This window comes from Erythrolamprus reginae, chromosome 2 (assembly GCF_031021105.1).
Source record: "Erythrolamprus reginae isolate rEryReg1 chromosome 2, rEryReg1.hap1, whole genome shotgun sequence".
In the NCBI taxonomy this organism is placed as follows: Eukaryota; Metazoa; Chordata; class Lepidosauria; order Squamata; family Dipsadidae; genus Erythrolamprus; species Erythrolamprus reginae.
This window is the reverse complement of record NC_091951.1, coordinates 82,588,566-82,606,088: the sequence shown is the minus strand read 5'-3', so window position 1 is coordinate 82,606,088 and position 17,523 is coordinate 82,588,566. Positions and strand designations below refer to the sequence as shown.

The 17,523-nt window shown below is 39.7% G+C and overlaps 1 protein-coding gene across 2 annotated transcripts in view; it reads left to right on the top strand.

The window, feature by feature from the left end:
- Positions 1-17,523, top strand: part of CACNA1D (calcium voltage-gated channel subunit alpha1 D) — a 277,357-nt gene that overhangs the window by 144,528 nt on the left and 115,306 nt on the right. For both annotated transcript variants that reach the window (XM_070738512.1, XM_070738513.1), the window contains exons 9-10: positions 3,144-3,313; positions 16,607-16,691. In XM_070738512.1, the coding sequence (XP_070594613.1) occupies positions 3,144-3,313; positions 16,607-16,691 (255 nt within the window). The remainder of the gene's footprint in view (positions 1-3,143; positions 3,314-16,606; positions 16,692-17,523) is intronic.

The following is a 17,523-nucleotide window of genomic DNA, read 5'->3' as shown; positions in this document are numbered from 1 at the left end:
AGCAAACCACAAAGCTAGATCATTGGAGGTTATTTGTTTAGTTTGCAGAAATATGAAAAAGTACCTAGGGCTCTCAATCAAAAATTCATTCTCAACATTAAATAGGATATTTCTTTTGGAAACAAGAAATAGGAAACTAATATTTTTCAACACACTTGATTTGATTTTCAGAGTTGTTTTATTTATTACTTTCCTGAATTTTTTTGTTAAGTCAAGACCACAACCATGATTCTGGACATATCTAAGGAAGTTGGTCAAAATATGACTTATGTTGCCTTCATATTATAAAATCAGTCCCCTTGTAAATTAAATATTTTTTAATTATTTTTCAAAAAAGACAGACAAAGACAGATAACATTAAACATTTAAGGAGCTACCATTGCTCCGCTTGTCGTAGAAGTCTAACTAATACAGAAATAAAAAACCCTAACTATTGTCAGATCAGTACAGAAATGTCACACGTGCACATTACATTCTTGTTAAATTTAACTCTATATTCCTTATGTTAATTATGTTAATTAAATTTCTTTATCTATAAAATATCATATGTGTTGCCTTCATATTATGAAATCAGTCCCCTTGCAGAGTGGGAATGAATTATATAGAAATAGCAGTTGTTCTTTGTTAAACAGATTCATTTTTAAAATGGCACATTTCAAATGTCAATCATTCAGGGGTTATTATATTGTTAACATAAAATATTTGAAGCAGTAAGAGAATCATTTCTTATTTACAAGTGGAAGACCCTTTTTTTTTTAATGAGGCGGGATAATCTGCTCCTCAGGAACTGTGCTAACCACCAGAGGATGCTTTCTGTGAAGACAGATTCTACTGGAAACACCACTATTTCTCTGGGTAGTCATGGGAACAGACTTTTCAAACATACATTTATATCTATAACCTGAATTTATTGTCCTGCTTGAGGACAGCAAGAGACTAATGTTCTGGTATGTCCCTGAACAACCCTACAGGTTTGTAAGGATATATATTCCTGGCAATTCCTACAGCCTTGTTCTTCCAGTAGGTGCCATTGGATTCCTCTATTAAGGAACTGCTCAGTTAATTATGTGGATACATCCCTAAAAACAGCTATAGCGTAGCACACACAGATTGAGAGAAAAAGGCATTTAAATAACGATTCACTAAATAGAAAATGGCAATGAACTGTCAGTTTCAGTTTCCGGGCAAAAGAAAACGAAGTCACTTTGACAGCATTCCTTTTCTCAACAGAGCTAAGGATAAATAGGAAGAGAACATAAGAGCTTTCCGTTCTCCAACACAGAGTAACAAAAATTAAAATAAAACCGACATTTTATGTATTCATTCATTTGTATGTCTTTTTATAGCTACCCTTTTCATGCAGCTAACAAACATTAGAACCACAGAAAAGCCCACAACATATAACCCTAGGCGCTCAAAAACAAATACCAGCATTCACACATATACAACAAAACAAACAAACGATAGAGGTCATCTATCTATCTGACCCAAATCCCTGGGATAATAGCCAAGTCTTCAATATTTTAGTCTTTTCACAAGACTAATAGAGTTGGAGTCATCTGTATATCGGAGAGGGTAAAGGCATTCAGTGATAGTGAGATACCTGCAGCCAATTAAAAGTTCTATTATACCCATTATTAGTTCTTTTAGTAGTAATGCTGAAGAACCACGATCACTCTAGCAGACTGCAATTCGAACCCATAAAAACAAAAGTAAAGCATGAATACAGGTAGCGCTTGACTTACAACAGTTCATTTAGTGACATTTAGGCTACTTTTGAGAAGATACGAGTCCAACAACATTGATATTTGGCGTTGTACACCCAGTAAAGGTATTAGTGGCCAAATATTACCATCTCAGTGTGCTATTTGAGGACATATTTATATATTCATTACATTGTTATTCTGATGTTCCCTGAGCAATGAATAAAAACACCTGCCAAATTCAGATAGGTACAGTAGTTTTGTGCCTGGAAGATAGTATATTTACTTAGATTTGGAACTAGAAACCTTTGAAATCTGACTCATCAAACAGTGGTGCTATACTCTACATGGGGCTGGCCCTGGAGAGTATCTGGGAAGCTTCATCTGGTACAAAATGCAAGAGCGCAGGCAGTTATGTATACAGATTTCATCTCTGTTTCATGAGCTGCATGGGTTACCAGTTTGCTTCTGGGTATAATTCAAGGTGCTGGTTTTGACCGGTCAACCCCTAAATGGCATCTGGCCAGGTATCAGAGGAAACTGCCTTTTCCAAATTACATTAACCTGTCTTCAGTAGGTCTGGCAGGAGTGGCATGCTGTGGGTCCCATCTGCAGTAAGTTTAATCTTATGGGACCCAAAGGCAAGTCTTTTCTGCTATGCACCCACCACCTGGAACACCCTCCCTGTTAAAGTGTGTGTAGCCCCAATCCTCATTACTTTCTAAAGGGCCCTTAAAACAAGCCTGGGGATCTTCTGGTATTAGCGAACCTGCATGTTGGCTGCACTATGTGTAATATTCTCCTGCTTGTGGTTTTGTGTTTACCTATGTATATTGTGTGGTTTTTAATGTGTTTGCATTATATTTTAATAGTATATTTTATGCTGCTCAGGGATATTTCATGTGAGATGGGAGCAGCAGTAGCATGGAGCAACTGGTAGCGCCAGCGGCAGGAGGCTCCACCCACCTGCCCACAACACTTTTGCGCATGCGCGCAGAAGTGCATGCGTGAACTGGTAGTAAAGGGTTTTACAGGCCGCTACTGGATGGGAAGCTATATAAATTAAGACAAAATAAATAAATAAAATAGCTGGCGGTGCCACCTGAGACCCTAATTATATTTAAGAAGATGAAATAAAGCATTACATCCAGCCTACTTCAGAGGAGAACCAAAATGATGCCAGAGCAAGTTTGGCAGATGAAGGTTTGGAATGCCTATTGTTGTGAGTCCTTAAAGGTGTAAGGCATAAGGAATGTAGCATGATGTGAATTGCTATGCGATATGTGGAAAAGTGTTTGTATTTTTGTAAATTTTCTTTATTTATATAATCTTGTCACGGAAAAAATAAAGAAAAAAATATGGGGGTTTGAATTTTGTTGTTGTTGAAAGGCTATGTAGCTTCGTAAATCAGTATATCTCATGTTTTATCTGCATCCATAGAGAATTTTCCAAGGAAAGAGAAAAGGCCAAGGCCAGGGGAGATTTTCAAAAGCTACGTGAAAAACAACAGCTAGAAGAAGACCTCAAAGGTTATTTGGATTGGATTACCCAAGCAGAAGACATTGACCCAGAGAATGAAGAAGAAGGTGATGGAGAAGGCAAACGAAATAGTATGTCAAAGCTCCTCAGTTAAAGATCACTGATAAAAGAAGATTCTGTGTTGTAAAAATGATTTACAATAACATTCTGTAATTGACTTCCTCCAAATATGTTGGGGCAGCAATTCCAAAATACTTCATCATCATGGCTTTTTCAAGAGTCAACTGGATTTTTTTTGTTTTTCTTTGAAGCCCTCTCACTTCTCACCCAAGAATCTTTTTCAGCTTTCTTCAGAGCTGAACAGAAAATCCAAAGTGCCCTGTGAAAAAGCACCTTTGGTACTCAGTGCAGGAATTCTTTTTCTCCAAATCATCCCATTCCCTGGAAAACTCTGTGTTTCCAACACTGTTGGCTTATTCCAGAGAGTATCCTAGATCCTGATCCCCATTTTTGCTTCCATGCTATACTTCCCCATCTCACATCCCCTTTTGCCCCGAGAAGCCCAATGCAAAACTTTCCTTTGATGCATGTCCTCTTCTTTATCTTTCTTCAGAGCTGAACAGAAAGTCCAGTTGCTTATTGAAAAAGCACTTTTAGGACTATTATTACCTGGATGACTGAGAACCTCCAAACACTTTTTTACTTAAGCATTCAGAATTTTAGAAGTGTGGAGAATATCAGGTTGTAGAAGGCAGAAGGTGATTACATACAATAAACATTTTCCCTCACGTTGAAAGAAGAGTCCAAGATGGGTTACTCTAGATCCATAGCTCTATGGACTGGATTGAATTTTCTGAGGATCCACCTCCCTGATGATGTCATCTTCAGTTGTTCAACTCAGTCTTCAGCTCATGGACACTTTTATTTCAGCTCCTGTGAGCTTTGGATTGATCCTTTGTAATTTTTACTAATCCATCCTGGACCTCCCTGATTCTTCCTTTTTGTTGTCTTTCCTTTCCTGCCTTTCTGTGGAATGTTGTCCCCCCCCCCCAAAATTAACTGAAGCATATCAGTCGCAGTCTCTTCCTGTGCCTCAAGGTGTGACAGCGCACTTGACCAGGAATATGGCTACCATGCTTGCCTGGTCAACACAGGCTATGGTGGAGGAGATTTGAAGGGCAGTGACATAGACATCGATTTCTTCCTTCATCCGTCACTACCGCATAGACTCGTTTGCGTTTGCCAATGCAGCATTTGGATGGTGGTTGAGGAGCCACAGACCTGGGATTAAGTATTTGCCCGAGTTACTGTACTCCTTACCTTTGGTATGTCCCATCCTGGACTCTGTTTCAATGTGAGGGAAAAGAGGCATTGTTTCTTACCTGATACACCCTTTTTCCGAGGATCAAAAAAAGACTCTAGTCCCACCCTTAGGTCTGGTTTTGGTCAGGCACCAGGGAGATTTGGTATCTCATATTTCTGCATGCTTCTCAGGATTTGTCGGGCCATGGTTCGTGGTTTCTGTAGGAAACTTGCGCCATTCCCTTCGGACTTGTTCCCAACTGAGGTTGATGTCATCAGGGAGGCGGACCCTCAGAAAATTCAACCCAGTCCATAGAGCTAAGGAGTTAGAATAATCCATCCTGGATTCTTCTTTCGATCCTCAGAAAAAAGGCATATCAGGTAAGAACTAACACCCCTTCTCAGATTCATCTGTTCTTCCCAAAGGAGGTTAGCTGATTTCTGAAATCCCATCCACCAGTATGTTGCCAATTTTTTTCCTAGAAGTGACAAATTAATAGTCCTATAATTTTTGTATTCTTTCTTGCTATATTTCCCTTTGTATAATGCAACAATGACAGAATTCTCATAATTTTCAGGTACAAGTACCCTTATTATACACATGTTAACTAAGTTGCATAACCATGCCATTAGCAAATCCCATTTATATTGTATTAACACTTCTCCAATTCTATCAAGAACAATATGGACCATTTTTCAGAATTTTCACATTACTTTATTTACATCAGATATTAATCTTTATACAAATCTCTGAAGTCTCCACAGTCCCTCACTTTAGTTTTATTTTAAATTGTTTTATTACATTTATTTTTAATTTCATTCTCTCTAGTAAAAACCCCTTGTCTATTAGTTAGTTAGTTTGTTTTTTTAATTTATATGCCTCCCAACACCCTCAGGACTCTGGATGGCTCAAAACAAAGAGAATTATATCTAAAAAGAACAATTTAAAAAAGACACTTTAAAAACCCATAATAAAACCATGTGTATCTTTTGTGGCTGGATTTAGATGATACATAATTTAATCAATGGCCCCAGGCCTGCCGGCAAAGCCAGGTTTTCAAAGCTTTCCAGAAAGCCAGTAGGGTGGGAGCAGTACAGATTTCAGGAGCTAGCTGGTACTAGAGAGCCAGAGCTGCCACAGAGAAGGCCCTTGCCTGCAGCCCCACCAACCAACACTGTTTGGCTGATGGGACCTGGAGAAGGCCAACTCTTGCGGGCCCTTATCGGTCACTGGGAGCTGTGCGCTAGAAGGCAGTCCCGAAGATAGTCTGGCCCTAAGCCATTTATAGGTGATAACCCTTTTCATGCACTTCCACAGCCATTATTTATTTCTACCAAAATTAGCCTACATTTTTTCTTTCTTTCAGTAATCAACCTACTGATTCTTGCTTTCATATGCAACAGAAGAGCCTAGATGGTGCCAGCTCTACCTTATTAAACCTAAAGTTTACTTTCCCTGCATGAATTTATCAACTCATCTCCCCAATTACCTTCTTTCTTTTAAATCTGTTGCAACCTTTCCTTTCTCTTTGCTTTTTCTTTATTCCTCTGGTTGGTTTATGAAAGCTTTCACATTTATTTGTAAAATACAAAAGTACAGTATAGATTAGAATACCGGCCTTAGCTGCATCCATGCCACATGGTTACATTCTCTGCTTACAGTGGGACTCTATTAGTTGATTTTGACCAATAGGCCACAAGCGCAACCAGTTTTTACTCAAGCATGTTTGTTTGTTTGTTTGTTTGTTTGTTTGTTTGTTTGTTTATTTTATTTGTCAAGCATGTATATGACAACAGATATAAGTATAAACATGTTTATGGATACAACATTAGGAGAGGGATGGTAGGTACGAGGGTGCACTTAATGCACAGCCCTTACAGACCACTTAGGAATGGGGTGAGGTCAACAGTAGGACAGTCTAAGATTAAAGTTCTGGGGATTTGGGGAAGAAACCACATCAGATGGTACATTCCAGGCATTGACTATTCTGTTGCTGAAGTTGTATTTTCTGCAATCAAGTTTGGTGTTTGTAGCAAACACAAGTCTTTAATCTAAATAATATCTGGCAAGCCAAAATACTCCATATTCCACTAATTAGGAGAGGCATGCAGTATATACAGTATTGGCATTCATTCAAGAGATAAAGTTTGTAATTTGGATATGTTTATTAACTCATATTGGGGTTTAGAGGTCAAACCAACTGTTACCTTTTTAATTTTTATTTCTAAAAGTCAGGCATGTGAGAGTAAGCCACAAGACAATGGCTAGGAATTGGGAATTACCCTGTTCATCACAATTATGCCTTATTATTTGATTTATAGCATGTTTACAGTATGGAATATATTATGTAACATAAAGTAGAAGTTTTAAGTTTTCCTGGCAAAAGGAATACTGTATAACCTTTTGCTATCTCCCGCCACACACTTTGGACATTCCAGAAGTATAGAAAAGGGGATTTGTTTGAGCTTTCACAGGCCTATACCTTTTGGGATTCATCTAGTGAGCTCCAGTGTCACTTTGCGTGACTGAGAACAATTTCTTTATTTTATTTTGTAGCAGTAGCATTAAATTCCTCAGTGTTAGGGAAAGATGCTCATTTATGTAGATACATGCAGAATTGAAACATATATACTTATTATTACATATGCTTGCTACAATTCAAATGATCAGGCTGCATTTTTGTTGCTAACTGATTCTTATTGATACTGTAAATACTGCATAGAAATGCACAATGTAATAGTGAGCTCTTTAAACATACATCAATTTAGAGACAGGGCAGCATTATATAAAAGAATTCTTCTGTTGGGACTTTCTGTGTCTTCACTGACACTTTTGTCATCCATAGATATATTAAAAGATGGCAGATTTGGGCCACCTGGGAAATCCCTTATATTTTCAATCTTCCTTAAGAAATAATGATAGCTAGAGAACAATTGAAATAGGATAGTGATATTTTGTGAAAGTGGGAAAAATTGACTTTCTGGAGATAGAGTACAGTACATAGAACTTGCAAAAGGGAAGGACTATTTCGTCTACTTTCTCAGATAATTGTAGAGACAAATATGTCAAGCTCAGAGTGTTCACACTGGAAACCTGGTCTGCAGAGATGTACTTTCCTCCTGATTAAGTATCTACTGTCCTTATGACTTACTGTTAATGAAATCTTAGAGCAGTACTTTGTGCTGCATATCAAATTTTATAACCAAAAAAGATGGTAATATTAATGGAACATTACGGGATAGCTAGTAGACTAGAGGTGATACCTCAGAATATTTTAACATCAGTCTAAATTAAAATCTTAATGTTTCAAAAAATTATTTGTTGGCTTGCTTGATTGGGGGTTTTCTGTTTTCATTTTTGCCTCTGTAATCCATGTTTCCCAAAACACAATCTAAAGTGCCTGTGAAATTGTGCAGATATCTCTTTTGATTCTCACAAACACTGCCACTTAAAATACCATTGTGTGATAACCATTGATAAGTAAGAGAAAATTAGGCACTTGCTATCTTCTATGAAAATGGCTCACCATTTGTCAACCGATGAATGCAACTAGTGACACACATTGTCCTACATGACCAAATGTTTTTACACGTTTGCTGCAGTAGTATTGTTATTTTCAGCATTGCTGAATGCTATGTTGTGAGATGGGTCAGTTTTAATGTACAAATTCCACTGAAGTTAATCTTCTATTATTGATAATACTATACTGCAGGATTTGTATGATCTTTCTTAATCTTACTGCTTTGCAATAAAGTTGTGCAGTTATCATTATTTTCTTTTTTGTTTTGATTTGGGATATTTGGATGAATTAGAACTGGATATCGGCTAGCTTAGACTCTTCTAGCTCTCTGCTGAGAATCTGTGGAGAAACTGATTTATTTATGTTTAAGCCTCCCTATTGCATCTTACTTGGTAGAAAGTCACACTGTGTTTAGTCAGACTTGTTTCCTGATAAATATGCTCAGAATTGCAGGCTCAGACAGAGATCAAAGTCCACCATTCTTTCTTTAGGAAAACTTCACAGACATACAAATAAGGGAGATTTCACAGTACATGCTAAAGGATTTGTAAGCCTGGTAGGAATGTGTTTTGGCCGACACTTATCACAAATAGAGCTTTCTGGATTCACTGCCTATCATGAGATTGAGTGTTTGTATATACAGTATTTGCAATTTATGCTTGTTAGAATTAACATTTTCAACCAGGTAGGAAAAGCAATTAGCATAAACAGAAAGACAAGCTCAATTTGCAGTTCTGTAATTCAACTTTAATCTTTGTTTACTCCACACAATACTCTTGTAAAACTATTTGGATGCTCATTATTCAGTAAAAGACATTGGATGAGCTATGTAACTGTTAGAAGTGATTCATCTCTGTTTTCACAGTTATTCCAATTTGATCTTGACTAAGAATGAGAGACTATAGAATATTTTCCTGACAGTCAGAACAATTAATCTATGGAACAACTAGCCTCCAGAAGTTGTGAATGCTCCAACACTGGAAGTTTTTAAGAAGAGATTGGATAACCATTTGTCTTAAATGTTATAGGGCAGTGATGGTGAACCTATGGCACGGGTGCCTGAAGTGGCACGCGGAGCCATATCTGCTGGCACGTGAGCCATTGCCCTAGCTTTTTTTTAAAAAAATTATTTATTCTTTGTCCAATATACAATACATATGAAAGAGAATAGACATTAAGTAATATATATAATGATAGAAAGTAAGAAAGAAGAGAAGTAGGAGGAAAGGAGAGAAAATGTATGATATATGAGATAAGGAAAGAAGATTGGACAGGGGACAATAGGCACATCAGTGCACTTATGTACGCCCCTTACTGGCCTCTTAGGAACCTGGAGAGGTCAATCGTGGAGAGTCTTAGGGAGAAATGTTGGGGGCTGGGGGCTGACACCACTGAGTCTGGCAATGAGTTCCACGCTTCGACAGCTCGATTGTTAAAGTCATATTTTTTACAGTCAAGTTTGGAGCGGTTGATGTTAAGTTTGAATCTGTTGCGTGCTCTTGTGTTGTTGCTGTTGAAGCTGAAGTAGTCGTTGACCGGAAGGACGTTGCAGCATATGATCTTGTGGGCAATACTTAAATCGTGTTTTAGGCGTCGCAGTTCTAAGCTTTCAAGATCCAGGATAGTTAGTCTATTTTCGTAAGGTATTCTGTTTCGAGTGGACTCCAGCGTGCATGTGTGTGCCAGCCAGCTAATTTTTGGTTCGCAGAGAGGATCTGGCATGGCGTTTTTGGCATCCAGAGAGCCTCCAGGGGGATGGGGGAGGCCGTTTTTAGCTTCCCCTGGATCTGCGGAAGCCTTTGGAGCCTGTGGGGGGGGGGGGGGAAAGATGAGCCTACTGGGCCCACCAGAAGTTGGGAAACAGTCTGTTTCTGGCCTCTAGAGGGCCTCCAGGGGGTGGGGGAAGCTGTTTTCACCCTCCCCAGGCATTGAATTATGGGTGTGGGCACTCACGCGTGTGCAATGGCACACGCGCGAGCTCTTTTGGCACCCAAGGAAAAAATGTTCGCCATCACTGTTATAGGGTTTCCTGCATAAGCAGGAGGTTGGACTAGAAGATCTCCAAGGTCCCTTATAATTGTTATTCTATTTCTAACTTAATGTAGGGAAATCTGTATTAATCCACATCAATATCCACAAGTAAATTATTGCTTAAAATATTAGACTACATTACGTTTTGGGGTTGCAAAAAGCTGCCGTATTGGATCATTTAGTTTGAATCATTTAGTTTCAGAAGCTTTTCAGATTTCAGCAACATTATTTCTTGGAAATGCATATGGCTGAATCTAGGACATTTTGCATGGAAAAGACATATTCCATATTAGGCTATAGTTATCAGTTACAGAGAGGTAGCTAACATAGCTTATTTAAATGAGAGTTATGAAAGAATGCACTGAAATTTCACTTTAGATCACCGGGAAGCCTTTTCAGCAACCATTTATCTGGCCTTTTTATATCCCAGCTGTCAATGATCACATATAATTAGGCTTCGGACATTATACAAGTGGTCAAACTATGAAGAGAGATAGAAGTCCATTAATAACTATCCTGACTAACACCACTACACAAACATAGGTGTAGGTTTGCAAGTATCATTGGTAATTCAACCAAGTTTAACTTTTGTATTACTTCTCAGTCTGCCTGCACAGACTGAATGATATGGCTAATTTGTTGTCTTCTGCACTTCTGCTGCCGCCATCTACTGTATTATGGATGGGATTGCATGTATTTAATATGAAGGGGTTACGCTGGCTGATTTATTAGAAAACAAGAAGAAAAGCAGATTTAGCTGTTGTCGTGGGGCCAACAAACATGGTAAAATGTGTGTGGTGTGTGTGTGTGTTTGTTTTTGCAGTGGAACATTTCATTTGAAATGATGAACTTTGAATGCTACTTTTCAAAATCCATACACACATTTAGAAAAACGCCTATGCATGAACACACAGGTTTTGCATGGGCATGATTTGCTGCTTAACTGCATGTTTCTGGGATTGTTCTGCAGTAGCTTAGAACATTGAAATTTTGTTGTTTGTTCTTAGAAAATATGTACACCCAATCAATCTAAAAAAAACCAATTGAACAAGATATGAGTACATTATTTTAATTTCAAAGTGATCAAACTATGAACCTTTAGAAAAGCTCTCATTGTATAATGAACTGTTAAGTGCATTTTATTGATTTTAATTAATGTTTTAAAATGTTATCTGAAAAACTCTGGGAGTTAAGTCTACACAGTTAAAGTTGCCAAAGTTGAAAAACGCTGGTTTAATAATTCAGTTATTGCCGATATACACAGCCATGTTATAATGAGGACTTTTATAATAACCATATTCTTCCACATAGTTATTGCCCTTTCCATCTGTATTAGACAAAGAATAAGTAGTTGCACAGCAGTTAGTTCTTTACCAATACTGCCCATCTCTGCATTCATCTTGCGTGTGAATGAAAAATTTAACACAACTGCTGAAAGCCAACATGATCTAGTAGTTGCAATCCTGAACTTTATCCAAAAAGACTCAGATTCAAGTTCCAATTCATGAAATTCTTTAGGTGCCTTTGGCTCAGTCCTTATCTCACTGTCTACTCTAGGTTTCCTTATTTAGGGAACTTGGAGGATTAAGAATTAAGCACACCGCTTTGAACACATAAATTAAAAGGAAGGATATAACTGTAAATACAAATACAAATAATTTATTTTAAAGGTAGAAGTGTACTGGTCCCTCCAAAAATAAATTTATGCTATATTTTGTCTCTGAAATAATTAACACAGGGTCTCCTTGTTCTATGAGCATAAGAGTTATGTACCCATTCCAGAATAAAGAGAAATCACATAAATCCAGGGGTGGGCTACTGCCCTGACCGGAGAGAACGCAATCGGGTAGCAAAAATGGAGCTCCACCCAAGAGCACCCAATTTGCACTGAATGATGTTGAAAGAAAATGCAGGGTGTCCGGCATAAGCCACACCTAAAGTGTGGTAGTAAAAATTTTGGTAGCGCTTCACTGCATAAATCAGAGGATATTTGAATTGTATAATTAATTGCTTGAGAAAGTATCAGAGTCAGGCAACTGTAGCAACCAGATAAATCTACATATGCCAGGTTCAGATTATTTCCATTGCAATTAAATCAAAGGCTCTTTTATGGATGATATTTACTTTCTTACCTCTTTTACCAGCATTCTTCGTTAACCTTAACCCTGAATCTATTGAAAAGCATATCATATTATATTATTCCACATAACAGATGGGAAGATAACCTTATTCAGTGAAGGGATGCAATTTTTTTACTACCACACTGTGGGTGTGGCTTATTTTGTAGGTGTGGCTTGCTGGCCATGTGACCAGGTGGGAGTGGCTTGACAATCATGTGACCGGGGTGGCTTAAAGGTCATGTGACTGGTTTAAAGGTGGCCAACTTGACATCACTCATGTCAAGGGTTTGGGTTAAGCTTAGGGTGCCTGGCCTCTCCTCGCCTCAAAGAGATACAATTTTCATATCTATTTACTATTGCTGAACATCCAAAATATACTATTTAATTCTATGTATATATCCCATATATGTACATACCTACCGTGTTTCCCCGATAGTAAGGCAGTGTCTTACTATCTTTTTACCCCCAAAAGCCCCACTGTGTCTTACTTTGGGGGTATGTCTTATATTGTCCCGGGAAATTTTTTAATTTCTTATTTTAAAATATGTAATAAATAAAATCTAGAAGTGGCAGAAGCGCGGGTGAGTGGAGGCGAGCAGGAAAGGCACGAACCGAGGGTTTTAAGCAGAAGGCGGGGGCGGTTCAAGCAGCGTTCCGCCGTCGCCGCCGCTCCTGCGTCTTTCGCAGAAGTTCTTGAATGGTGGCGGCGGCCCTTGATCGCAGCCGATGAGGTTCGGCTTTCTTCGCTTCTCCTGCTGCTTCCTTTGCTTTTCCGCTGCTGACTAAGGCGACGCCGGCCGGGTAATTGGAAGGTACCCGATAGCCCTTTTCGTCGCCTTTCCCGGCAGGGAGAGCAAAGGCGGCGGCGGGAGTAGTGGAGGCGAGGCGGAGAAGAAAGAAGCGGCGGATAGCTGGCGAGGCGCCGGCTAGAGGGCTGGACCCCGCCGCTTTGCCGCCGCTCCCGCCGCCGCCTTTGCCTCTTGCCCGGCGGGAAAGGCGATGAAAAGGGCTATCGGATCCCTTCCAATTGCCCGGCCGGCGTTGCCTTAGTCAGCAGCGGAAAAGCAAAGGAAGCAGCAGGAGAAGCAAAGAAAGCCGAACCTCATCGGCTGCGATCAAGGGCCACCGCCACCATTCAAGAACTTCGCTTCTCCTGCTGCTTCCTTTGCTTTTCCGCTGCTGACTAAGGCGACGCCGGCCGGGCAATTGGAAGGGACCCGATAGCCCCTTTCGTTGCCTTTCCTGCCGGGCAAGAGGCAAAGGCGGCGGCGGGAGCGGTGGCAAAGCGGCGGGGTCCAGCCCTCTAGTCGGCGCCTCGCCAGCTATCCGCCGCTTCTTTCTTCTCCGCCTCGCCTCCACTACTCCCGCCGCCGCCTTTGCTCTTCCCGCCGGGCAAGAGGCTGGGCGAGCAGGCCGAGGTGCTGGAACTGGGGCTGCCTGTCCTTGGCATGAACGGCGGGCAGGTGGTGCTCGGCACCCGGAATCCCATCTTCTCGCCACCGCCCGAGCTCCCTCCGGAGCCTGCTGCCGCCGCCGCGCTTCCTCTGCCGGCCGAGGAGTCCTTATCCGCGCCGCGAACTGCTCCGACGCCTCCCTCGCTTTTAGTACCGTGTTTCCCCGAAAGTAAGACATATGTCTTACTTTCGGGGTATGGCTTATATTAGCCAACCCCCCTGAAATCCCCCATATGTGTTACAATCGGGGGGGTCTTACTATCGGGGAAACACGGTATTACACACAGGCACACAAAAATATACATTATCTACTATAAGGACTATATGTGTATGTACACACACAGCCCTTCAACCTCATTTAGGAAAAACATACCCAGAGCCCAGAACGGTTAAAAAAGAAAAAAAAAGATTTTTTTTTTTTTTAGCAGTTCTTCATACCTAACCAACTTTTTTCTACTGGTTCTGCGTACCTGACTGTAAAGGAGCCCATTACTGACCTTATTGCAAAAGTAAAGTGAAGGTTACAATTTTGTTATAATTTGGGATAAATACTTGTTTTAATGGAGGAATCTCCAAAAATAATTACGAAGGGTTACTTGTTTGAAGTGTTCACAAGGTTTTCAAAAGGCTATAAATCAGTCAAATTATAACTTCTCCAGTTGACCATGAGATATAGAGGTTTCTTCCAGTGTATTTACACAAGCTCCTTCTCATTAATTCCTCATGCATGATTGTGATAATGTTTCAGAAGACAATTGTAACATGAAAAGGATCAGAGAAAGAGAAATTTATTTATTTATTTTATTTATTTATTTTGTCCAATACACAATGAGAATTTTAGTGGGTATATATATATACAGTGATCCCTCGATTTTCGCGATCTCGTTCTTCGCGAAACGCTATATCGCGATTATTCCCACCCGATGACGTCACTCTCTTCCTTCCTTTCTCATCTTTCTTTCTCTCTCTCTTTCTCTATCTTGCTTCTTCCTCTCTCTCACTCTCTTCCTCCCTCTCTCATCTCTTTCTTTCCTTCTCTCTTTCTCTATCTCTCCCCCTCTTGCTGGCGGGCGGCAGGCGGGCGGCGGGCGGGCAAGCGGGGGCATCAGCGAGGAAGACCCAGGGAAGGTTCCTTCGGCCGCCCAGCAGCTGATCTGCTCGGCAGCGCGGCAGCAGCGAGGAGTCGAATCGGGGTTTCCCCTTTGCGTGGGCGCGGGGAAACCCCGATCTTCGTCTGCTCACTGCTGCTGCGCTGCTGAGCAGATCAGCTGCTGGGCGGCCGCAGCAGCAGCTAGCAGACGAAGATCGGGGTTTCTCCGCCGCCCACGCAAATGGGAAACCCCATCTTCGTCTGCTCGCTGCTGCTGCGCTGCCGAGCAGATCAGCTGCTGGGTGGCCGAAGGAACCTTCCCTGGGTCTTCCCCGCCGCCCACGCAAACTCCACCATCTGCACATGCGCGGCCATGAAAAAAAAGGGCGCGCATGCGCAGATGGTGTTTTTACTTCCGCAACCCTACATCGCGAAAAATCGATTATCGCGAGGGGTCTTGGAACGGAACCCTCGCGATAATCGAGGGATCACTGTATACACACATAGTAAAATACATGATGAAGGTTATAGAGGAGAAATAAAGGAAATGGGTATTGGATAGGTAGAGGTAGAGATATGAAAATCAATAAAAAATAAATAAATAAAATTTCTCCTTCAAGTGTCATGAGTCCAAATATAAACCAGAATTATATTCCTGCAGACTTAATCCTAACTTTGTAAGGTTTTGGTCCACATACATAATTTTTGAACCATTCCTGGATGTTTTATGGCTCCTCTGATTGTAAAATACGACCCAGAAAAACTTCAGTAATCTCTTGACCTTCCTAGTCTGTTTGGGATTCCAAAAAAGGGAGGAGTCCTAAACTTGGCAGATCACTGTGCATAGCTGGCTGGCAGCCTTCAATTTTAATGATTCATAAATTTTGCAGCTTGGACCAAACTGCGAACAAGGCGTATTTAATCTAGCTGTTCTTCAAAATATCCACAAGGGCAATTCTTCCAAAAACAATGACATCTGAGGAGATGGTTTAGTTTAAACAAGGACCAAGATAATGAAACCTGTCAGAATTATCCCTGGCAAAACTTGCTAAGGCGCATAAAGTAGAAATGCAACTGGCACTTTATGCTGTAATTTAAAAGTTAATTTACTGCTTGCTCTTCTTTAGATGACAGGCAGGAAAGTGCATTTAAATTCTGGATGCTAAAATAATCTTTTCAACTGAATTGACATGTGCACCTATATTAATTATGAGTTGACTTTCACGAGTTTTGTTAATATATCTGTGCTAGCAATTGAAAATATTTTTCTTTGTGTCCGCTCATACATTCTTAAAGTGGTTGCAGGCAATACTATCAGGATAGATCCAGATTGTATGCCATGGTCCATTCCTCCCACGATTAGATCTGGTAACTGGAGTTTATGCTTGAGGAACATCAGGTCTGTAGGATAGACCGGTGTCATTGATCCAAGGTTGCTAAAATGAAGAAACAGAATGTTGTGTGAGCTGAAAGCAGAGGCAGGACTAACTGTTTATAACCCAGAAATAAATCACTGAGAAGAGTTCAGTAAGAAGTGGTTCCAAGTGTTGCAACCATATTTGAAGACTCATAGATCCCATCATATTAATGCAAGCATTGGGGGAAAATGTCATTTTGTGGAAAAACTGTAGGCAGCTTCACTATACCTTGCAGAAGAATAATCTTGTGCTATTGATAGTGCCTAGGATAATAATTTTTTTCTCTTTTGTCCTTTTCTGCTCATGCACTAGGATTTTCTTTGCTTAGAATCCTGGACTATTATCTATTTGTACCTTTTACAAATAGATAATAGTTCTTTGTGTTCATTCTACTACAAACTAATATTTGAAAGACATTTATTTGAGACACTTTCATGTGTCATTTTTCAATAACAAATCTAATTATGCTTTCATTTTTTTTGCAACAGCAAGCATGCAAGCAAGTGAGACTGAATCAGTAAATACAGAAAATGTAGCTGGTGAAGTAGAGACCACATGCTGTGGAAATTTTTGGTGAGTATAGGATGGAACTCTTGAAAACTTTTAGCCCAACAGTCACTGGAGGACTGGACTGAACCAAGTTTTCTGAAAGAAAACGATGATAATGGATGAGGCATATAGGACATACAATTGTTATGAATATGTGGCAGCAACTATGGAAAAGGAATTATAAAATGACAATGGCAACAGCATTTAAAGAAAATAAGTATAAGATGTTCTACAGATGGCATGTATCTCCAGAGAGAATAGCAAAAATATTTAAGAACAAATTGATGAAGTGTTGGAAGTGTAACTACATACCTCTTTTTATCATATGTGGTGGACTTGCACGGAAGCTAAAATCTATTGGATGCAGATTAAAATATGGATTGAAAAGACCTTAAAATAAAGTATTGATTTAAAGCCAGAAATATTTCTGAAGAAACATATGAAGAAATATATTTAATTGTGCATGTGACAACACCTGCCAGAATAGCTTATGTGCAAAACTGGAAATTGAACAGAATACCTTCCAAGAGAGAAGTGCTTAAGAAGATAATGGACTGTGCGGAAATGAATAGATCAATTCAGAATTATCTATAATGTTTGGGTGAAATTTTATGATTGCTTTGAAGAAGAATATAGACCCAGCTACTAGAATTCTATAATGTTTGGGTGAAATGTTATGATTGGTTTGAAGAAGAATATAGACTTAGCTACTAAATTTAAAATAAATGGAATGAAAGAAGTTGAGAAACAATTGGGGCAACTCGGATGGCAAAATTAGACAAAGGAGGAAGTATTAGATAAATAATATATACTTAAGGATAAAATATAAATAGAATGAATACAGCATTAAGAAGTT